This window comes from Centruroides sculpturatus, unplaced genomic scaffold (assembly GCF_000671375.1).
Source record: "Centruroides sculpturatus isolate CEXI.00-Female unplaced genomic scaffold, Cexi_2.0 scaffold1251, whole genome shotgun sequence".
In the NCBI taxonomy this organism is placed as follows: domain Eukaryota; kingdom Metazoa; phylum Arthropoda; class Arachnida; order Scorpiones; family Buthidae; genus Centruroides; species Centruroides sculpturatus.
Genome location: NW_019385594.1, coordinates 76,469 through 102,671, shown reverse-complemented (window position 1 = coordinate 102,671; position 26,203 = coordinate 76,469). Strand labels below are relative to the sequence as shown.

The window sequence follows — 26,203 nt, the reverse complement described above, 5'->3', positions numbered from 1 at the left end:
ATGCTATCAATTGAATGTTCGAATTTGAACTGGGATCAATGCGTGGAAATCTGCACTGATGGAGCTCCATCAATGACAGAATCAGTCAAGGGATTTGTGACATTTGCAAAGCAACGAAACAGTGAGATTTATATAAATCACTGCTTCTTACTTAGAAAATTGCTTATTGCAAAAAGATTACCTGCAGAATTAAAAGATGTTCTTACTAGCGTTGTTAATATGGCAAATTACATAAAGGCGAGACCATTGAAATCCCGAATTTTTAAACAACTGTGTGCAACGATGGAAGCAAAATATGAAGGGTTAATTTTTCATACAGAAATCAGGTGACTTTCTCGAGGAAAAATACTTTTTCCTGTACTGGAACTGAAAAAAGAATTGATAGTTTTCTTCGAACAAGAAAATATGTGCTTTTTCAGAAAATCTTAAAAATGATATGTGGTGTGCCAAAGTTGGATATTTAATGGACATATTTAATTATTTAAACATTGTGAATACTACCATGCAAAGTGTACAGGAAAACATCTTAACATCAATGGACAAACTATCAGCTTTCCACAAGAAGATTATTCTTTGGTAAAAAAGAGAAGAAAATTATCTCAGTATGTTTCCTTCCATACATAATAATACCGATATTGTTTCCTTGATATCAGAACATTTAGCAATATTAGAAAACAACGTAAGAAAATATTTTCCTTCTCTTGACACGGACAAATATTACTAGATTAGGAATCCATTTATTTCAAAAGAATTATATAATAATTCTGAATTTAATGTCTCAGAGGAAGAGGGGCTTATATCTTTGTCATCCGACTGCTCCTTGAAAATCAAACACGCTGAAACTAATCTTGATGAATTCTGGATATCCGTCCAACAAGAATATCCACGAATATAAAATAAGAAGCCATAAAAATTTTACTATTTTTTTCAACTTCATATTTATGTGAACTTGGGTTTTCCACATTAACCAATACAAAATATATAAAAAAAAAAAGGAAAGACTTACAAATTTAGAGGAAGAAATAAGAGTGGCATTGTCTTGTATATGTCCCAACATAGAAGAAATATGTAAAAAACATCAGGCACAAGTTTCCCATTAAAGTTATTTAGGTATATTTTTTCTGTCCTAAAATTGGCGTTAATAATACAAGTAGAGATTTTCTATTATGACTGCTCAATTCTAATAAAATGACAAGCTTATGTATTTCATATTAACTTAAGTAAGTGTTCCGCTAAAGAAAATTGCTCACAAAAATGTTCTGCATCCTAGAAAAGGTTGGGAACCACTGAGCTAAACATCTAATACACATCATCATCAATCCACAAGACATGCCAAAATTTCTTACTCATGGCATCACCTACATGAAACCTAAAAACAACAACACCATAGACCCCACACAATACAGACCAATTACATGTCTTCCAACACTACAAATTATTGACATCCTGTATCACAAACAAAATATACAAAAACGTTGAAGAACATGACATTCTTACAGAACAACAAAAAGGTTGCCGTAGAAGTCACAGGGGATGCAAAGAACAGTTACTCCTAGATTCAGTCATTCTANTTATTTCAAAAGAATTATATAATAATTCTGAATTTAATGACTCAGAGGAAGAGGGGCTTATATCTTTGTCATCCGACTGCTCCTTGAAAATCAAACACGCTGAAACTAATCTTGATGAATTCTGGATATCCGTCCAACAAGAATATCCACGAATATAAAATAAGAAGCCATAAAAATTTTACTATTTTTTTCAACTTCATATTTATGTGAACTTGGGTTTTCCACATTAACCAATACAAAATATATAAAAAAAAAAAGGAAAGACTTACAAATTTAGAGGAAGAAATAAGAGTGGCATTGTCTTGTATATGTCCCAACATAGAAGAAATATGTAAAAAACATCAGGCACAAGTTTCCCATTAAAGTTATTTAGGTATATTTTTTCTGTCCTAAAATTGGCGTTAATAATACAAGTAGAGATTTTCTATTATGACTGCTCAATTCTAATAAAATGACAAGCTTATGTATTTCATATTAACTTAAGTAAGTGTTCCGCTAAAGAAAATTGCTCACAAAAATGTTCTGCATCCTAGAAAAGGTTGGGAACCACTGAGCTAAACATCTAATACACATCATCATCAATCCACAAGACATGCCAAAATTTCTTACTCATGGCATCACCTACATGAAACCTAAAAACAACAACACCATAGACCCCACACAATACAGACCAATTACATGTCTTCCAACACTACAAATTATTGACATCCTGTATCACAAACAAAATATACAAAAACGTTGAAGAACATGACATTCTTACAGAACAACAAAAAGGTTGCCGTAGAAGTCACAGGGGATGCAAAGAACAGTTACTCCTAGATTCAGTCATTCTATGACAAGCACACAAACAGCACAGAAACATACACATGGCATATATAGACTACAGAAACGCATTCAACAGCATTCCACACAGTTGGCTGCTATATATCCTATACATGTACAAAATACATCCATCACTCATTGCATTCTTCCAAAACACTATGCAGCACTGGAGAACAACACTACATCTCAGAGTTAGTAACACTTCCATACAAACAAATGAGATATTCATTAGGCAAGGAATTTTTCAAGGAGATTCCTCGAGTCCTCTCTGGTTCTGCCTAGCCCTGAACCCATTATCCAACATGTTAAACAACATACAATATCAGACATGAAAAAAACAACACAGTTTACGCTGTCACATCTCATGTCATGTACATGGATGACATAAAACTTTATGCATCCACACAGAAACGACTTCATCAACTCCTACAAATCACACATTCATACACCAAGGACATACAAATGGAGTTTGGCTTAGACAAATGCAAAAAACTTCACATAGAAAAAGGAATCCTGAAAAAAGATTTTGCACTTGGAAATGGAGACGTTATTGAATGCGAGTTCTACAAGTATTTAGGATTCCAACAGGCCAAACTAACAGAACATACACAAATAAAGCAACGATTAATTAAAGAATACCAAAGTAGGTTAAATGCTATCCTCAGAACACAGTTAAATGCAAAACACACATATGCCATCCCAGTACTCACTTACTCTTTTGGAGTTATACATTGGACTCACACAGATCTCGAGCAACTCCAAAGGAAAACAAGAACAACACTTACTAAGCATAAACAACATCACTTTAAATCCGCCACAGAAAGATTAACCCTTCCACATAAAGATGGCGGACTTGGCCTGATTGACATAGTTAACCTTCACTACAAACAAATACAGTCACTGCGAGAATTTTTCTACAGGAAACAAGAAACATCACAGTTACTCTATAAAGCAGTAACTCTAGCAGACTCAAATAACACATCATTAAACTTACACTTACACAAATAAAACAATTTACCACAACAGACCAGACATCACACTCATTGACAAACACAATAAAATCACATACATTATAGACATATCCATTCCAAACACTCACAATGTACGAAACACATTCACTGAAAAAATTAGCAAGTACACAGAAAACGCCCAGGAAATAAGGCATCTGTGGAGGATGGAAAGAGTGCTTATTGTACCTGTCGTTATCTTTTGTACAGGTGTGATACCACACACACTACACAAAAGCCTGGGAACATTACAATTGAATAGAAGAAACACATATATCACACTACAGAAGGCTACTATATTGAATACATGTTATATTGTTAGGAAATTTCTGTGTACAAACACACACACTGATACACTTACTTAATTTTTGTCTTGTTTTGGTTATTATGCCTTGAATGTGGTCCAGCAGAGCACACAGCCACTGGGTCAACCAATTATAACTCACTAAACCCAATAAAAAATAATAATAATAATTTTTAACGAAGAATTTTATGTTTAAGCAGCTTAAATTTTACTTTAGTTTATATTTTTATGATCGTATGTATTTATTTATATTCATTCTTATTAATTATTAACAAATTAAGATTAACAGATAATTATTAAAATAAACAAATTATACAAATATTATCTTATTACATAATTTTTGATCAATTTATTTATTTATCATTTTTATAAGATCAATATTATTAAATATATTTTGTAATATTTGCATGTATATTATATTAGATACATTTGCTTTTGATAAATATGTATAAGAAATATGTATGAGGCACATTCAGAATTGATTGAGACTCTGTTCAGTTATGAACATTGGGTAAACTTTTTTGAGCAGTTTACACTTCTGCCTGTTTAATGTAGTCTTCAGCAACATCAATAATACATCTTTGGCATTTCTCAAGTTATTTTTCTATTGTCTTAGCAAACCAACCTTTTGAGGTAGTACATGCACATTGACAGACAACTGTCTTGACAGATTCATCATCTGTGAACTCCTGTACATGCAGAGAGCATTTCATCTTATAAAAAATGCATAGTCTGATTGTGCCAAATCAGGAAAATATAGGGGGTAAAGTAACACAGTGAAGCTCAAGATTACCGGTTTTTGAGTTGTGGCTCTGCTTTTGCGAGGCCAAAGGAGAACATTTTGTGTCATCTTGCTTATATTTATGAATTTTTTGACGAAGCCACTGCAAAAGATTTCAGTATGAAGTGTTATTCACTGTTTAATCTTGGGAGTCAATCCAGCAGGATTATTAATCTGAATATCAATAGAGAGTGCTCATTTGCTTGCCTAATGAGAGAGAGAGGCATTTGAACTTCCTTGGACACAGGCTACCATTATGTTTCCAGTACATCGATTGATTTTTTTCTAAAGGTAGATACATTATTTTTTCAAATTCTTATCAATTTCTCAAAGAAATCATCAGGATTCTGATTGTTTATGTTCAGCAATCAATGACACATTCCAGTATTTTTTTTTTTAAATCCAATTTTAAGTCATGGGAAACCCAATGTGCATACACTTTCTTCATTTTCAGATCTTCCCTAATGATATCTTGATTTTGTGCAAGTAGGTATGTTTTAAATTGCAGAAAATCTATTGTGATTTGTCTGTTAGTTGTAATTTTGAGAGATCAGTTGTACCACAGCTATAGTCTAACTTGTTCATCGGTGTCTCGGAGTGATTCTTTTAACGACAGATTTATTTTTATTTTCGAATCCTTCAACATATATGTAGAATTTCATGCCACAGACATGTTGCAATTGATGATAGATATCAGTTGAATATGTCCCTTCTTTGAACAAAACCAAGCAGCTCAACTTTTCCATGACAGTTTCTATCCATTCTGTTTGCCTGATGCTACAACTATGTTAACAAATGTGTTCTGTGCATTGTGATGTGGCAATCTGGGAAACTATTGCACAAACACGTAGGTTCAGGAATGTGTGGAATATCATGTGACATTTTTTTTATTTTTTGTAATGCTTTTGATAACTCTCAATCATTTCCAAAATTACACACATATTACACTGAATTTTGATGTATACATATGTGTATAGATCTGCAGAAAATATTAGAAAAACATTGTGTATGTAATACAAAAATAGTAATGTGTTTTTATTGTTTTTAGGAGAAACTACTTAAAGACAGTGATGATGATGATGACTTTTATCTGAGGTAATAAATTTTATGTAAATAATAATATAATTCAAGTAATGAATGAATACAACTCCAATTTTTTAAATTATATGCTCAAACTTTATTTTATTGAAGCTCATTAATTTAAGCGAAAGTATAACACATTACATATTTAAGTTGGTGAGCTCCAAAAAAGCAGAGTTTGAGTTAATAATAATATAATCAGTAGCATAATTAGGGAGGGATCCAGAGATTCCCAGACATCCTTTACCTTTGTAAATAAATTTTAAAAGACCAAATAAGTAGAGGAAAAAAATTTGAATGTAACAAATGCGCTTATGTACATATATGAGTTTATTCTTCGTCCACGGTTCTAACGGCTACATCCGCAGTGGTGCGAAGGTGAATGTAGGTTTGCACTAGTGATGCCACGAATATTCGGCTACTATTCGGTATTCGGCCTATTCGGCTACATTTTTTAATATTCGGTATTCGGCCGAATGTTGCATACTATTCGGCCGAATACCGAATACCAAATCATGGAAAAAAACGCACATATTACTCAAAAATGTATTTATTTTAATCACAAATTATTACATTTAATACTTAAAATCTATCAGTGGTAAGTTGTAATGAATGAAAACAATTTTTTCAGCATTTGTTGATAGCAAACGATTGCGCTTTTCCTCATAAACTATACCTGCTTCTGAAAATAGCCTCTCACTATATACACTACTGCCGGGAGACGATAGATAAATCTTAGCAAATTCTGTCAGGCTTGGGTACTGTTTTGCGTTTGCTGACCACCACTTGTAAAGGTCTGCCGTCCGATCTAGGCGAACAGTTTTCATATAAAAATCAATCTCATTTGCAATAGCACTTTTCTCCTCCACATCCTCATCATTTTGCATATTTTCTGTAGCGACTTCGTCAAAACAGTTCCAGAAACTGTCGTGTATTTCAATGGTTTTATCATTTTCATTGATATTTCTTTTCTTACGAAATGGAGAAGAATCATCATCCGTACTAGTAGACTCGTCATGACTAATTTTCAGAGCTTCTAAAAGAATTTTTTGTTTTGCTCTTTGCGTTTGAACTAATCCCAGGAAACTGGTTTTGAAACGCGGGTCAAGAAAAGTGGCAACCAGATATTTGTCATTCTCATCAAAGTTGAACCGTGTTTCAAGCTCAACTTGTAGTGAAGATCTCATTCTCAATAAATTTGGTGTTCTATCTGCAGTCTCTTCCTTTCCCAGGTATTTCAACAATGTGACAACATGTGGAATCACTTCAGAGATGCAGGAAATACCTGAGCTGGTTATTTTCGTAATCTCTTCAAACGGTTTGAGAAGTTTGATACATTGTTCCATTAGCTCCCACTGAGAAGGTGTTAAATTGTTTAAAGACTCGTGATCAGTTATGTACAAAGAAACAGCTCGCTTTTGTTCTAATAATCGCTCCATTAAATAATATGTAGAATTCCAGCGTGTGCTTACATCCTGTACTAGTTGGTGGTTTGGCAAGTTAAGTTCTTGGCGAATGCATTTCAGCTTTTCTTGTGCTATACCAGAGTGGTTAAAATGGGTAACAATTCGTCTCGCAGCAACTACCATCTGTGTTATTTCCGTTTGAGACTTTAGCGATTCCTTGACAGCTCGTTGCAGTGAATGAATAAAACAATTGGCAGAATCATATTCTGCGTCTCGTACACCTTTTATCATATTGGCTCCACTGTCATGGACAAGTAAATGGATCTTGCTATGAGGAATATTCCATCTTTCTGCAATAGCATTGAGTTCTTTTGCGATATTGGTACCAGTATGTGAGCCAGAAAATGGCTTCATTGCTAAAACACCATGTTCAAGAATAAACTCTGGAGATATCCAATGCGCAGTGAAACTCAAGAAACTCTGGTTATTGTGCTGACATGTCCACATATCAGATGTCACTGATACTGCTGTTGCTCGTGAAATACTAGATTCAATTTTATAGCAAATTCTATTATATATATCAGGAATAATTTTCTCGGTCATGTAAGTGCGACCAGGTATATTGTATTGAGGTACTGCCTTTTCCATAAGCCTTTTAAAGCCGACTCGTTCAACAAGTGATAATGGTTCGTTGTCTAAGGCAATCATTTCACCGATTAAATAATGATATTTTATTGATTTCAGATCATTAATATCCCATAACAATTTCCTTTCAGTTGTTTCCTTCAGAGTTAACTGTTTCTTTTCTGATGTACCTGGTACTACCAGTATCTTGGAATCGGTAGAAGTAAGAGTACCATCATTTTTGCTGCCACTTGCTGAGGGAACAACAGTTAACATAGCGTACTGCTCGGCATGTTTGCTTTTAAGGTGGTTTTTCAAAGAAGTTGTAGCTGTAAACATAAAAAAACGAACACAATAATTAAGAAATGAAAAATCTGACATCAAAGAAGGAAATTCCCAAACACTACTAGCTTAAACTTGTATTATTCTGGCATCACTTAAGCCTCTGAATTTCAAAGATAATAAATAAAATGTAGACTATATTTAAAAGTAGGACTTATTTATATCAAGTTTATCAACGAAATACCACGTGTGAAATAAAGTACCAGGCAAAAAAAACAAGAAATAAAAAATTACAAGCGCTAAATACTAAATATGACAAATTGTTTCACTTAATTAATACGTAATAAGATTTTACTTACTTGCTTTCTTTCCTTCTCCACCACGCGAGATCTTGTTGTTACACAGCAAACACACAGCAAGTTTATTATCTTCACTACAAATCTCATAATATTTCCAAATAGGTGATTTTTTATTAAATAGTGCCATTTTGTAAAGCTTTTGGCGAACAAACAGTGATATTTTTTAGTAATAAAAACTATTATTAACACAATTTGACGTAACAATGAGCAAATGACGCGTGTCGTGACACGATCTACTCACAAATGAAACAAACCCTCTCTCACAATTTCTCTCTCTCTAGGTGGGACAATCTCACCCCACATTCTTAGGGATACGATTACATCACCCACCTGACATATGTGACAGAGCTGTGGACTGTCCATCAACACTTGATAACATCCACACACCTGACACATGTTACAATTGAACTTAACAACATATTTTGCCAAACATTCGGCCGCCGAATATTCGGCGCTTCGGTCGAGAGCGTAGCCGAATATTCGGTATTCGGTATTCTGCAAAATCACTATTCGTGGCATCACTAGTTTGCACATTCAAGTCCCTCCTAATGTTAGCTCAGCTACTGAATATAACATGTAAATTATTTTATAAATATGTTGAAATTTAATTAAAATATTAAAAATTATTGATTTATATTTTTCAGAGGACCATCTACAAGTGCGAAATCTTTAAAAGTAGCTAATGATAAAGATATAAGGAGGTGAGGTTTGACATTTAAATACACTATAGAATTACTATTATTATTGTATTAATTTACTTTTTCATAAATAATTTATTTAAACAAAAGTTATAATATTTATATAAAAACTAAGAAGCACAAATAAACCTTTAAAAAATTAATGAATAGGAATTAAATTTTAAATTAATAATTTGAATCTATATTTATTAGTGTTGCAACGAATAGTATATTCGGCCTCAGGCCAAATACCGAATATTTGGCCAGGAGCGTGGCCGAATAGCCGAATATTCGGCCAAACTATTCGGCTTGATGAACGCATGTATGAAAATTGATGCGCAAACCGCATTATGGAGAGGACCCTGCTCTCTATTGGCCTGCTGTCACTATGCTTCGCCAATCGCGTTAATTCTTGACAGTTGTAATGGACAGACACGAGCGTCATGGCAATATGTGATAAATGATATCATCAAATGTAGATAACAATGAAATGATTTACACGTGTAAATAATGAAAAAAGAACAGAGAAGGACCGCAAAGTGAAAATGTGAAAATAAATACGAAATTGAGTTGATAACATAATTGAACAAGTGGAGGCAGCTTATTGGCGCGAAATTTGCGGCCATCAATACCAAGCAATTGTTGTCATAGACTTCGGAAAGCTAAATGCTTGTAATGAAAGTCACTTAGCGTGCACGGGCGAAAGCCTGGGGCTGTTCGGGCTACTGAGCTGTCTCGAATTTGTGAAATCATAACTGTGACTTATTCCAATGTCCTATGTGTCTCTTTTCTCCGTCATCATTAGGCTACGAGTCACATAATTGTAAAATTGGAAATCTACGACGGAAAAGTGACGAATCAAAAGTATCGTGAGCGCGTATTACGATGTATGCTTAGGCATCTGTGAACTAGAGCGATAGAGGAAAGAGAAGAGCAAAGATGAGCGCTTAAAAAGAAGAATAGGCAGGGTCAGACCCTCAGATGTGCGACGATTCTCGAACGAATAGGTGTGTACGTGTGCTGATCTTTGTAATTATACATTGTGAATACATGTGACTAATATTATTTTCTTTTTTATTTTGTGCATGTTATAAGTTATAAATAAATATAAACAAACAATACTAACCCGATAACAATAAATCTAAATACCAAAATGATTAATTTACTGTGTTTTTGTTATTTATTACTCCTGCTTTCAGGTATTTGGTATTAGGCCGAATAGTAACCGAATATTCATTACATCACTAATATTTATGTTTTGATGTATTTTTATTTTATGTGTAATATATTCTAAGATTTTTATGCTTTATCTATATTTATTATTGTTTGATATAAACTATATATAGACTAGTAATGATAAATAACTTTGTCCGTATTTTGTGTGTTTTATGTTACATTTTATGTAAGAAGAAACATTTAACCATATTTCAGTTTTGATATGAAAATAGAATAAAATGTTATTTTGTCATTGATTTAGGTTAATGTGACAAAAAACATATAAATATGCAAAGTACAACTTTAAATACAAATACAAAATTACATATGTTTGATACAATAGAGTCCCAAAAACTTGGCACTTGATAACCTGGCAGTCCGGATAACTCGGCCACACCCTGGCAGGGCTAAAAAATCTCCTAGTTAACTTTCAATATAGACAGCTTTATGCCTTGTAAAGTATTTTTCTGAGGTTTGTCTTATCAGGTAAATTACTGTACACTGTGTATTCATTAATTTTCATTTTCATGTAGTAATGGCTCTATGCCTTCATAAAGTATGTACTTTTCCTTTCTTTAAGGGTATTTGGGCAGTTAATTCTCTGATGTATTCTCAAGCAAACAATACATACAAGTACAGTACAGTATTTTCTGAGGAAACACTCGTACTTATTCTTTTTTAACCCCATTCCCGATAACCAGACATTTTCACAAACTCAACCACCCTTCGGTCCACATTAGGTTGCACTTTCGGGACTCTACTGTATTTACAATTAAGCTGTGCTAGTTCATATATTTTTTTTTTTTTTTTCAGTTTTATGTTATAAGAAGTTTGTGATGAACTACCTCATTTGAAGAATATTGAAAATGTGCCAGTTTGATATTCAGATATAAAATAATTTTTAAAATTTAAATCTATATATTAAAGAACAAATAATGTATAAATCTGAATTAACATAACTACAGTTTTAATTCAAATTGTAGGCATTTTAATTTGAAGTATTTTGAAATATTTCACATAAAAATTAAATTGTTTTAAAAATATATTCTGCATTTAAATAATAATTTGTGATTTGAAGTTTAACGTTTTTGAACATAATCTATCTTGATGTGTTTGTTAAATTATGTTTTTTAAGTTCTTTGCTTGAAATGTAATAACTTTCTATCTCTGAAAAAGTAAAAATTAATATTATTCATTTAAGTTTTCGCATTCATTTTACGTATATTAACTTTCAAGTTGATCATTATTGGATGATTAGTTGATCATGATTGGATGATTAAAATGTTAGAAAATGCAAAATGTTTTTTAGGTTCCTGAGAAAAAAGTTCACTTTTTAAGGCCCAAGCATTTACAATCACTAAGAATTCATGATTTATTCAAAAATTAAGATTGCCCCTGACCAGCTAAAAAGTACTTAGACTTTAAAGAATGAACCGTTTTCCTCAGATAGTTTTCCAAAAATAGTTTTTTACTGTAACTTTTAAATATAACAGATACTTGAAATAATAAAACAGCTAAAAAAAAAAAGTTGTTGCCTTAACATTAATTTAAAATTTAAAAAATTGCATGGATAAAGCTGACAAAAGAAAAATAAAACTGACATTTGAAATACTCTTTTATTGATTAATACAGAAAAATCCAAAGGAGAAATATACAATTAAAAATTCTGTATAAAAGAATAAACACACAAAAAAATTAAGAGCATCTTTATATTATGTATTTTGTCACGTATCCCGGGAATGCGACAAAGTTACATGACAGAGTTGACCTTTATTTTGAAACATACGTTTATATTACGAGATCTATCAGATGAACGAGTATATAAACCAACAAATGATTTTTTTTTTCAATTATTGGATAAATCTTTAAATTTCTGATATTAATTTATGTAGTTTTTAAGTGTAAATATTTTTAATATTTTCATTTACTGAATTTGAACATTTCAAAAATATTTCAATAATTATAATGAAGATGTGAATAAGAAAAATTCTTTCACTTTTCTAAGGCAACTTATGTTATTTGAAAGGAATATTTGAAGGAGATTTTACTGCATTTAAAAATGACATTAATTTAAGAGAGGGAAACATTTCATGAGAAATAGTCAGATATGTTAGGCTGCTATAAGGTTGAGGGTGCGAATGCCTATGGATCCACCTGAGGGTCTCGCGTAGAAGTGATGTCAGTGACACAGAAGAAAACTCACTTTTTCCTCTGGAGATTCAAGAGGTCAGACGTATATCGATTGAGATCCAACCGCTTCGACCAGACAAAGACTATAGTGCCCTATGACCATAGCCTACAAGATTTTTATCTTATAACAGCCTAACCTGTTATAAGAGTGAGAGATGATAAATTTTCAGTAATTCTTTTTCAAATACTATAGCTATCAGTGAATTTTGGGATAAAATCACATCAATAAAGACTAATTAATGAAACTTTTGATAGCTTTTTTGATTGGCTGTTAATTTCTAATGTTATACTAAGTTGGGAAAAGGTAATTTGGATAATTTAGCACTAAATGGTAAATTTAAGAAATTTTATTATTTATTCTTCTTGGATCTATTGTTTCTTGAGCTTTAAGTGTTGTAAGCAATATTGTTGAAATTGTCTGAGCTTTATTCCAAACAAAATTGGATGGGAGATGAATGATTGAGATTTCAAAATAGAAAAAATATAGAATAATAATTTTAAATGTCTGCTTTATTTTACCATTAATATAATTGGTCTTACAATGAAATAAACTAATATTTTCATGGTAATTGATCATTAGGATTTATAACGAATAATAATTGCTTTTCAAATACATTGTGGCCAAATGTTTTAAGCAGGTTTATAATAATCAGTTCTAAGATTTCAGTAGTTTACTGAGCCTATTTGTATTTTATCGTAATAATTTAGAAGAAAATATTTTGAAAATTATCATTGAATTTTTAAGTTTAATTTTATTAAAATAAATTTCAGAGTTCAATTTCAAGTGGATGAAGTCTCTAATATTATGCAAGAAAATATTGGAAAAATAGTCGATAGAGGCGAAAAACTAGAAGATTTGGAAGATAAATCGGGTATTTTCATATTTTAACGATTTATTAAATTGAATGATTTTAATGAAGTGTGTAGAATAAAATTTAGAAAAGTTCAAAACTAATGTGAAATACTATTTCTGTAATTGTTTATATTTCTTTATTTCATCTGTTGTTGATATATGTTAGTAATGTCCGTTCAATATACCACTCATTACCATTTTCTGTAGATCTTTCGACAAAAAATAAATTTACTAAATTAAAAGATTAATTACATAATTGAATAAAGCATTCTAAAAATGATTTATTGTAAATGTGGATTTTAGTGTTTTAAATAAATATTGGTTTCTATAGAAACATTGATATTGAATAGACATTTTTGCAAATGCAACAAATGATCTTATCAATGTTCGTATGTATTTGTTAATATTAAGTTATTTTTANATGTTTTAATTTAAATTTAACATATGAAGCTAAAGTTAATACTATACTATTATACATTGTTATATATTATACTATGTATAATGTATATAAGAAGAAAAATTATTTTAAAATTCTAAATATTCTAAATATATCTATAAAGTTAAAGGTTTTCAAGATAATACATTATTTTATTTTCTAGATTTATTATCAAGTAATGCAGATTATTTTAGAAATTCAGCAAGACGGATGCAACGTAAAATGTGGTGGCAGAACATGAAAGTAAGAATTACTTCATTAATAAAGAATTATTAATAAATTTAATTTTTTATTTGTCATATTGTTATTTAAAATTATTTATTACGATTATTATTGCATTAAAATTATCATACACACTTTATCTGGTTAACATTAAGATATAGAAAAAAGTGAATTTTTTACTTATAAACTTAATGAAATGTAGCATGTAATTTAACAAGAGAATTCAAGAAAACTTTATCATATATTTAACTGTATCTAGTAATCTAATGAATTAAATATAAGACAAGTAAAAAAGTCCTATTTGTTTAGGAATATTTTAAATAATTGTGGCTTCACTAAGTATTACTATATAGTGATTTGTATAGTTGTTATGATCTTTGTCGTAACAGCTATGCAAATACTTTGAAATTTTGAGTATAAATTTCTGGATGTGTGTTTGATTCTATTCAATTTNAGTGATTTGTATAGTTGTTATGATCTTTGTCGTAACAGCTATGCAAATACTTTGAAATTTTGAGTATAAATTTCTGGATGTGTTTGATTCTATTCAATTTCACTTACATTTTTAAACTTCAGTAATATTATGACAGAAAAATACAGACAAATAACTGGTGTTATTTAAAAATTTTGTTTTGCACAAATTTTATAGAAAAACATGTTTGTTTTTCTATAAAATCTGCAAAACAAAGTTGCTTTAAGATCAATAATTAATCTCAAATCATAAGTTAAAATGAATTAAACATCATGTCAGTAGTTAGCAAAGTTATACTTGATTTATATATAAAAAAAGAATATTAAATTTAAATTATTGAAATTGATTTTACGTATCCATATACGCCATATTGTTTGTTAAGATTACCAATGACGAATTTAATAAATTGCAGTCGGAATTCTGAAGGAAAAAATCTCATCTGTACTGAATGCATATAATAATTTTTATTTAATATATATTTAAATTTTGAAGTAGACATATAGAAAGAAAAATGGAATCATGAATCAAACTTAGTAAATAATGCTTCAAGAGCTTTGCAAATATTTATAACATATATGATAAGAATATTTATTGAAATATAAATACTATTACAGACATTGTATACTAAAAGATATGATGTTTTGGGAAATTCTTATACTCTCCAACTAGTGAAAATCTATAAGAATTCACCTGAACGAGAAGACTTATAAAACTAGTAATATTACATATCTCAAAATTAAATTTTTTTAATTAAAAAGTAACACTAAATTATTTTACACCGTAAAAAATTAAAGGTTAGATGTAATAAAAGGTTGTGATGTATATTTTTTGACATATTAATAATATAATTTACTCCAGGTAAGCAGTTTGAGATTTTTATGTAACATAATTTGAATATTTTTAGCTTAAATTTGCAGTTAACATAATAGAATGAATTTGAATTATAAAAAAGTTTATACAGTAGAACCCTGATTATTGTCATGATTAACTGAAATTCTCCATTATCCAGGAGAACATGTAAGTGAATAGACTACTTTTCTTATACTGTAATTTATAAAAAAAAAAAAACACTTACCAAAACAATTTGTTTCTGTTATCTTTTATTATTTAACTTTAATGTGAGATAAAGCATTCATATTGAAATGTAACTACAATAGTACACATTTTATTGAAACTGTTGTACATACAGTATGTATTAGATGTATAATGAATGGTGTAAAAATTGTTTTTGTTATAAAGGATTTTCACTAAAATATAAAAGAAGCTATCATGCAAATTTTATATTTATAATTTTTATCCTGAAATGGCCATGGCTGTCTGTGTTCTCTGAGTTTTCAGTTATCAGAGATAGCATCGGTCCACATTATCTCAGATAATTGGGGTTTTACTATATTAAATATCCAGCTTCCTATTTTGTGTAAGATAACAATATGTAAAGAATACAGTGAATGATTGTATTTTATTTACCGAAATGCAAAGTGTTGTTAGACTTGCAGTAATCAGTTTTAGTCTTTTTGTACATTTGATCCATTTCCTCTGAGATTTGGAAGCAGCAATGCAGAATGATAACTAATCTTGAAACTCTCAATCAATCAAATGTAGAATCTCATTCACTTTTACCATGTGCGTTTTTGCGGAGAAAAGTTTTTGCTTAAGATAACTAAAGAAAAAAAAGTCGAACAAACTAAAATTAGGAGATTTGGTATGAATGTCTTTGTTTTTTAAAGTTTTTATAAAGGATGGCTTTAAGATACAGTTATGGTATAGTTTTCATTAATCTTTGTTTTAGAATGCATTTTGATGAGTGGTATGACACTGTGTCCACTGATTATTCTAACATAGGCCAACTTTCAGTGCAATATTTCAACTAACTTTTAAGTGGTGGTTTGTCAAGTTTTAATATAACAAATTTCCTTTTGCCGTTGCAGTAACTTAGTTACAGCTATGGCTCATCCAACATGATGAGATATTGTCATCGAGAGCTACAAGATATTTTCATGTAACTTTCTGCAATTAGTTTTTTGGTTTTCTCGAGACGTTTTTGATCAGTTTACCTGTTTGTCGTGTTATCAAAACAAGATATTGGTGAATAACTTATTTGGTGATACATTGTGAAATGTTGAGCTTGCTTGCAATCATTCTCTTAGTCAATAGATTATTTTTTGCTATTGCTTTGGTTACCAATTTGATCAAGTGCTCGGTGCTCTGCTGGATCTTTCTCACTTCCCCCTCTCTTCACCTTTTCACAAACTGCCCTAATTAGTCTTATTTTACGTTTGCAATGCAGCATATTTTAGATTTAATTGTTGGAAACTATATAAACATTTTTTTTTTTTGTCTTGTAGCCAAAACCTTTTTTGGAAAATGATTTTATTATAATTTCGGCTTCAAGCTGGATAACTTTTTCAGCATTTTTAACTTGAATGTAAAAAAGAACAATAAATAGAATAGAAAAAGATGATGATGATAAAAGTATGTGCTCATTCTGCGACATTTAATTATTATTTATGAAATTAATTAAACATAGATTATTATTATTATTATATTATATATGTATATTTTGTCTTTGACACTTTGACAAGCAACTTTTTAAATTTAATGTTGAATTTTTAACTTTGCAAATTTTCTAAAATATTTGAATCATGAACACAATTATGTTATCAATAAGAAATTATGTATTGATTAAAAAATAATAATAAGCATTAAGTAAAATAAATTATTTTATATATACAGGGTTCCTATATATCTGGAAAAGTTAGAGATTTTCATTAGTGTTTAGAAAAAGTCATGGAATGTCAAAGAATTTGCCTCCTTGGCTGACTCGTTGATATTTTTGCTGACGATATACTTGACTAAGCATAGCGATCCGCAGGCAGCAATTAGTAATGTGGTTCAATACAGCATATGCAAAGGGGTACAGAATGTTTTCAGGATCCAAAATTTCTTTTAAGTTTACAAAAAGATTTTTCCAAAAATTTACAAAGTACGCAAAATGATAAATAGTTTAAATGGTATTATTTCTCATTTTAATAATTTTGATTGCATAACAAAACAATTTTTGATTTTTTTCCAGTTTATTAATATTTTACAAAGTTCAGGAAATTTATTAAAGGATAAATTTAATAAATATATACGTTTGTACATGGATTATATAGAATTTGTTAACGAATAATAAAAAATAATTGATTTTTTTTTTCAAAGCCATTTTAATAATTCAACAGTTATAAAAAAATATATAACTGTTAATTAGAAAAAATAATTAACTAAAATGTCGGAGAAGCAAAACATGTGCGCTTGGTAAGTCAAATGCTGTTTTATTTTGTCAATGTGTCATACTGTAAGGGACGTGAGGGTCGGGGAATTTGTACAAAGTTGTCCAGGGAAAGTTACGGAAATTAAAACAAAAATTTGAGTAGGAACCCTGTGTATAATAGCCAAATTAATATTTTAAGTGAATTGAATGAATTATTGATTTATAATGTTAATAAAGAAAATTAAATTATTAACAACATTTATTTTTTTACGCAGTTAAAAATAATAATTGGTCTGATCATTGTTGCAATATTGCTCATCATCATAAGTAAGTAATTTAATAATTAAATTATTATTCGTAATTATATTCGAATTCTTGTTTTTTCGTTTAAGACTGATATATTTTGTTGATTTTATGTAATAAATGTATATAAATATCTTATTTACAATGAATTATTTTGTAAATCGATTTTAAATTACAGTAAGTTCCGAATTTCAAATTGTTGCTCGGGTAACAAATAGAATGTAATGTTTGATTAATTTTAAGTTGGTTTAATTCCTACTTTATTAGTTACATATAAAAAAAAATATTAGGTAATAATCTCAATTATTATATCATATTGGATTAATGTATGAAATTTGATTATACATTATTTCTATACATATATTTCTACTTTCCTGGCTGTTATAAAAGAGGGGAAAGTATGGTGATTTGGCAAAAAATGACCCGCCCCAGATTTTTACATTTTTAGACTCAGGACATCTTGAAACACCAAAAAATGAAAAAAATTTCGAGTAATTTCTGTATGTATGTATGTATGTTAGTGTGTGTGTGGGGGAGGCACAATTATGTCCACCCTGTTTGAAGCTTAATAATTCCTGTGCTTTTTGTCGAAAATTTGTGAAATTTTGCAGGGAGGTTTGTTTATTAGGGGGATTGATGCTATTAAATGGAAAATAAAAAAGGTGGTTAAAGGCTGACGCGGTGGGGAGATAACGGAGGTCGCGTGTATCTCCACTAGGGTTGATCTTAATGACGATTTTACTCGTTAGCATTTACAATTTTTTTTATAAAACTCATCTCTATCCTGAAAATTAAGCTTTCTGCCATTTTACAATAGTTAAAAATATAAAAAGTTTTCTTAATAAAATATTAAAATAGATGACACCATCAGAATTTTAAATGTTACCTGGGACAGTTGAGTAATTGGTGCTGGTTTATTTGTTTTATGGTATACACTTTTCTCATTTCAATCTTTTGATATTTCTGATATTTCCATGTAACTCTTCTTTATATGAGATGCTGTGAATTAAGAGGTAGTAAGAACACTATCATGTAAACTAATAGCTGTTAAAATTAGATAATTTGATTAATTATTTATTAATATATTTTAAGAATAATTAAAAATGGAATGTTTTGTTATATTAACACATTAATTGGTGTTTGCATAAGTTTTTGAGATATCAGAAATTGATAATATGTTACCAGAAAATGAAAGAAAATTGAAGCGAAATGACATGATATATGACTATAGAAATGGTAAAATTGAAAAGTTAACAGATTATTAATGTATTGTAATAGCTAAAAGTATAATGATGTAAAAGGAATGTTAGAATTGGTTTAAAGGAAAGACGTATTGAGAAAAATAAAGCCAGAAAAGGTTTCTATTGCCCACGCTTGCAAAATTACTACAATCTTGCAAACATAGGCGATAGAGAAGTTTAAAGAAAAAGTGAAGAACATACAAATTTCCTAATTAGTTAACCAGAGAGTATTATATTAAGAATAGCTAGACAAACATTATTAAGAATTTCTCTATAAATTGTGGAATGGCCTTACTAGTGATCTGGGGGTTAAGAGTACCCCAGGGAAAGAGGATCTGGGGTGAACCTTCAGAAAAGTTTTGAAATGTAATATAATACTTTATTACACTACCATATTGTGTGACTGGTCTTTTTTATCTTTGGATCCATCTTGTTATACGGGGAGCAATAATCACTACTTCAAATGGACTTTACTTACTATATCCAGAAATAAGTAAATTAATATAACACTATTAAATAATAATAATATACAGTACGTACTAAACAGTACAAACATATTCAACATTTAAACGTTAAAAATTAGCTATATATTTATGTAAAAAATGTAAATAATCAAACAGAAGTTTGTCATTTGAAACAATGGACTGGAATGGGGTGGGGTGGCTCAAAATTTTCTAGAGTTGGCTGAACCACTTCAGATCCCCTCTATGTCCCAGTATTACAATATAACAATTTACATTATAATACTCTGGTTAATTAACTGCCTCAGTACAATATGCTTTGGTTAATACACACAATATGAAATAATAATGTAAAAATAAGACTTACGGAAATTGTGTGCTTCAGAATTGTAAATTTGTATTGTTTTATTTAAATATAATTAATTTAGAAGTAAAGTAATTTAATAGATAAATTTCAACAGTCTCTGATGTTGCTATAGTAATAGAAATACAACAGAATGTTTGAAATTCTGATCTAGAATTAATTTGATTTAATCCGATAAGTCATATAATCTTGAAAATGTATTGAAAAAACTTAATCTTTTTTTCAAAATTAGTTTGCTTATAAATGGATATAGATTATAAAGTTCATTATTTGGATACAATGATATTACCATCACTTCAAAATTTGCTGTAATAATTATAAACAATGACTAAATACAGTAGCATCCCATACAACGCGGGGGATTCGTTACGCATTATAGGTAATCGCATCATCGAAACCTGCATTATCACACGATTTATGAAAGTTTAAACCTTGGCCTATAAGTTGAAGAAAAAAAGTATACCTCTAATCAACAAAATTCAAGGGTGTTGCTTGCTTTATTTGCGCATGGTACGGGAATCTACTGTAGTTGTAATTCATTAATTCATGTTAATAATAAAATAAATTTTCGGACTTATGAATTCAATACTTTTAAAAGGTATTTATATTTAATTTATTTGATCAGAGTCGTAACCGGATTCACTGAAGCATATTGGAATTATCTATTATAATAATGATTGTTAAAAATGTATGTGATATTCTTTAATAATATATCTTTTGTTATTTACAGCATATCGGTCATTGTTAATCATGTTAGACTTTCTTACAACTTATTAACAAATAAGTACAGACAATAGAACCGAATAATTCAACAGTATCATAGTTAACGTCTTGCTTTTTCTTCTATTACCTAAGAATGCATTTGCAGGAGATAAACTATGATTGTTTATGATGCTTTCGTTTGAAGTAGATATATTTGCAAACTTATTAATTTATCGCTTTTTAATTTTGAAATCTCGGTTTCTGTTTAAGTTTGTATTCGGCAGTTTGTTTTTCGTTTTACTCCGAATTGGTCTTTTTATAGTTTATCTTGCATTTGTTGGTATGTGGTCGATGGACACTTGTTGCAGAATCTCTGCCTTAAAACTGATTGAGATTAAATGTTTTTTGAGCCTTTTTGCTCCAGTTGAGATGGAATAAACAGTATATCTTTAACAAAGAATTAGAGTGGGTGTTGTGTTCAATAAAAATCCAGAATTTGAGTGTGTGACCATCTAGTTTTGAATAAAATATATAAGTTATCATCCTCTATATATATTATTATTTTAATTATTCATTTTTCTTTCATTTCTCTGTTTAGAAGTTTTGAATACTATAACATTATACTGTGAAAATATAGCTTTTCAGTAGTATTCGTGGCATTTAAATGGCTTTAAAATCATTCCTGTTGTATCTGTAACTTAAACATTCCTTAAATTAATTATTTAATAATAGAGTACTCGGTTTAGAAAATTTGCAGTTTAGTTTAAAGATAACTTTAAATTGATTTTACTTAAATAAATAAATATATATTACATGAAATATATATATATTTAACGAATAACTTTAAAAATCATTTTACGTAAATAGATAAATAAAGTTATTCGTTAATATATATATATATATTATTTACTTTAAAAGTTGACATTATTCAGTTAGAAATATTATTTACCATTTAAATATTTATATTTTATTGTTTGGGTCAGTTAAATAATTTAATGCAAGAAAAGCCAGTGGCAAATGCAAAATATACAAAGGAAACTTGTTACATAACAAAGTGATTTCTCGAAGGATTATTACAATAAGTATTTATTCATTCTAACATTAAAATTATAATTTTAATTACTAAATTTCTTCTCTTTCACTTGAAGAAATACATAAAATTTGAGTTACATGTAAATGATTTTGTCAATGATGTAAATCAAGTGTTGAGTAGTCATGAATTTTTAGAAATTTTATCAAAATTACTACACCACCGTCGATTGATTATAAGAGAAAAATGGCTTATAAATGAAGTGTATTGTATGCAAGGCCCTCGAGGACTTGTATGAAATCCTTCTGCTCTTTTATGGCCTTCCCATTATTTTTGAACAAATGAAATTACTAGAACATTTTAAACTTTCTATCTAGTTTCATTTGTTTATACACAATAATTGAGTGTACCAGTATAATGTGAAAACATAGCATACATAATTTTACCGAGTTTAGCCGCTTCAACATTAATTTATAGGTGTAGGAATCCCATACAGGCCTCTTAATTCTTCTCCAGGACAAGGGTAATTCCCTAGTTTCCTCCCTTTCGGCCGCCCTGATTGTATGTTATAGTCATACTATTTAAAAAAAAAGAAATGCAGTTATAAAATGATTTTATGCTCAAATTTTTAAATATTTTTCAGTTCCGATCATCATAAAAAACCGGTAGAAAGGATGAAGAATTCCGACTGTGAAGATTTGCAAAGGAGAAAGTTCGCTGGAAAATATGCAATTGAATGCAGAGGAAAATATATCAAATCATTCGAATGTACACACACACAAAAAAAATATGGTTTTATATTTTATAACCATTTTTTATTCTTAAAACAAAATCACACTATCAATATTTTTATTACTTGTAACTTAAATAATTCATTAACGAAGACAAAATGGGGGAAGAAATCAATGAACTTCAGCAGAGGAGAATGTAAATTATTTAAATATATATATATTATATATTATTTATTAGCTTAATTTTCTGCATAAAAATAAAATAAAAAATGTTATTTTGTAATGTTTGCAGAATATGTAATTAAAATATTTATAATTATTGTTTTTATTAATATATTTTTCCGTTTACGAATTGAAAAAAAAGTATACTTTTAATAAAGAATTAGAGAATGTATTATTAAAAAAAAGAAATCCATAGTCTGTTCGCGTGTCTGACCGTCTTTAGATTCGTATTTCCCTAGTTAAAACGTGGCCTTTTTCTCGACAAATTCATTGTGGTAGACATTTCCTACTGTAAATAAGATAAATAAATAAATAAATTGCGCTTTTATACTAGTAAAATATCGAGAAATTTATGTTAAAATCGTTTAGCTAATCAAAATAAAGTTTGAGAAATATTTATATTGACGAAATACACAAGTAACACGTCCGGAAGTGTGTTGTGTATTTTGTCAAGATTTACGTCACAAGGCAAATTGTTGCTGACGTTACAAAGAAACGGAAGTGACACTGACAAAATAAATTCACGAATTTTGAATAAATTGAAACAAAATTTCAATATTTTTTTTTTTTAGTCATTCGCCGAATATTGAAATGGATTACAACGTGGCTTCTGTATTACGCCATGTTTTTTTTTTTTTGGATTGAGACACAAAATGGCGGATAGAAAGCCAATTTTTTAATGGAAAATTCAAAAGAACTTACACGAAATAAAGAAGAAAAATCATACGAAGTTTCTAAATAATTTCATGAAAAATTTGATTATAGGAAGTCATTTTGTTTTTGAAATTTCAAAAAGGTTTAACAAGATTTGTTTTATGGCTTTAATAATGTTTTTAACGACTTCTATGTTAAGTTAGGAAATTCGAGTTTTATCTCTGTGTTGTGAATGACGAACAGACACATAACGTACGTTTTCATGACTATCGTAACCCAACGAATCGTGTGACCTGTTGACAACATAAAACGTCTTCAATAAACGGTTCACACTTAATGATACAATTTATGTTGTTATTGTAAAAAAAGAAGATAAGCAATACGATTATGTTTTATTATTCGTTTTTTATTACCGTTTAATTATTCGAATTTTATTTAATAAAGTTGCAAGCGACGCCCGTACATGTTGTAATTCTCCGACGTGATGGAAGAAGTGTCCAATGTTGATGGAGATATTAAACCAAGTTTTATGACACTTTGTCCACCAGAACGAAGATAACAATGGCCGGATATACACACGACATTTTGTTAGAGATTCTCACATAAAAAAAAGATATTTGATTCTTCAATTCTGATACTACTACTTCTTAACGTTCTGAAACGTTTACTGAATCATCGATCCTTTAAGTATCTTGTTGAGTATGCCCAACGTGTTAATTCGTTTGTTTATATAATATATTAAGCACTAAATGCTCTATTAATATATGCAACACGTTAGACATTGCCGAAACTTGTGAATATATGCAGCGTGTTTATGAAATTAATCAATGGCTTTTTAAATGTACGAAACACGTAAATTACTGTAGATTTTAAAGTAAATTACGCTGAAAACAATACACCATAATAAGACACTGAAGACGAGATGCAAATTACTGAAACCTCTGGATGTACGAAGCGTAAATTAAAGTCTCTCTGAATGTATGCAACACGTAAATTACTGTAGATTTTGAACTATGCAACAAGTAAGTTATTAAGACTGGATGAACCTGTTTGAATACAGTCGACCCCCTTATAACATTGTTGATAATTCCGTTTTATACGAATTCCATGTTGTACGAGTCACTTAGATTTTACAAATACGTGTGCCTGACTGTGAACGGCTCGCATATTTGTAAACTCTAAGTGACTCGTACAACATGGAATTCATATAAAACGGAATTATCAACAGTGTTATAGGGGGTCGACTGTATATGAAGCATATAAAGTACCAAAGGGTTTTTTTGAATGTATGCAACACGTAAATTACTAGATTATACTGAATATTGCTCCATGCTCACGTTCAGAGTGGGGTAGAGAATAGTCATGCAAAATAAAAAAATTAATTAAAAACTTTGCACAGAAGAAAAATCCCATATTCTTTCACGGTTTTAAATTCGAAAATGTGTAAATTTTATTTTAAAAAATTAATTTGAATTTGCAAACATTAAAATACTCTAAATTATACGAAGGGGGGGGAGAGAGAGAGGGAGGAAATACAATTCTTTATAAAAACTGCACCAATAAAATACTATTCTATCACATTTAATATCATTTTATTGCTCCCTTTTGGATTCTTCTTTTAAATTCTGCCGAGATGTAAAATGTAAAGAATGTAATTCGTACAATATAAAAGGGGCACGCAAGATGATCAATAAAAACTCTTAAAATTTCCCAATTTCTTATAACATTTTATTAGCTTTATAAACTAAAGATAGAGAAAAGGATCTAATTTCTGTAACCTTCTTCTAATTTAAATACGGGAAGCCATTTTGGTTTATTGTCTATATAAATCTCCCATTATTTTCTTCTTTCTATAACTTTTTTTTAATAATATAAAGCCCAAAAATCGGTTAACCGTGCTTTAAAACAGTTAATAATAGTGGAATAATGACCTTTATATAGAAGAATACAAAAGTAAATATATTATTTTAATTATTTCCTTTATATTCTTTTGTATTTTCTTTGATGCTTTATATTCTTTTGTATTTTCTTTAAAGAGTCAGAAGAAAGTAAAAAAAAAGGAAATAAGAATTGTTATCTTTGTTACCACACACTAAAGAAACAATAAACAGAGTTAAATTTGCTAGCTTTTCACCTTTCTATTGACATCAAACAGCAAATAAAACTAGAACAGATAATACACTGAACACTTTCCCAACCTCCTTACTATTCGTTCTTTCTCTAATGTATTAGAATATCAATTAGTAGTACGAGATCTACCAGTTGGTGGATAAAAACGTATAAATTCTCTTCCCTTCATTTTTTTTTAATAAAAAAAGATAATTTTGTTAATTGTAAAATAATAAATTAGAAATATTTAAATTGTATTTTCCTATATATTAAAATCTCGACTTTATTTATTGCTTTAATTTATATTGATAATTATAAATTTATCCTTATTAGATAGATATTTTAATGAAATTAATAAAGAGTTTTTCTTTACCTTGTGTTTTAATTTAAAGGATTTTATTGAAACGAAAAGATAAATTACCATTTACGATTATTTCTACTGAAAAAAAAAGCAATTTTAATATTAAAAATTTCAACGAGAAGTAGATATTAAAAGTCATCCATCTTCGAAAATTGCTCGCTTCTTACGTTTCGAATTGATTAAATGTAACAAAAATACAAAATTCTGACACTTTTAAACACTCGAAAAATAAATCTAATAAAAGACAAATTTAATTATATTTAATTTCTTAATTATAATAATTATCATTTCTTAAATTCCTCCACTTATAAAACACCAGCCATTCAACCTATTTACTTTGCCCACATTTTTCTTATGTACTAGTGGATCGTGAACTACAGGTTGGATTATATAAATGTAAGCTTTTAATATATATATATATATATATACTGCTTTTGTGTCCTACCTAATTCTCAATATCCATCTCTATTT

The 26,203-nt window shown here is 29.3% G+C and overlaps 1 protein-coding gene across 1 annotated transcript; it reads left to right on the top strand.

Moving 5' to 3' along the window:
- On the top strand, nucleotides 1-22,691 carry LOC111640413 (vesicle-associated membrane protein 4-like). The gene is made up of 7 exons (XM_023386425.1): nucleotides 1-237; nucleotides 5,534-5,580; nucleotides 8,881-8,937; nucleotides 13,090-13,190; nucleotides 13,771-13,850; nucleotides 17,830-17,881; nucleotides 22,299-22,691. Exons 1-7 carry the CDS (start codon nucleotides 1-3, stop codon nucleotides 22,322-22,324), a joined length of 600 nt encoding a protein of 199 aa, XP_023242193.1. The 3' UTR covers nucleotides 22,325-22,691.
- Nucleotides 22,692-26,203: the final 3,512 nt, after the last annotated feature.

Excerpts from the sequence above, each read along its gene's own strand:
- LOC111640413 (XM_023386425.1), top strand. The coding sequence starts at position 1 with ATGCTATCAATTGAATGTTCGAATTTGAACTGGGATCAATGCGTGGAA. Across the intron at positions 5,581-8,880 it reads GATGATGACTTTTATCTGAG|AGGACCATCTACAAGTGCGA; the intron begins GTAATAAATTTT and ends TATATTTTTCAG. Across the intron at positions 8,938-13,089 it reads AATGATAAAGATATAAGGAG|AGTTCAATTTCAAGTGGATG; the intron begins GTGAGGTTTGAC and ends AATAAATTTCAG.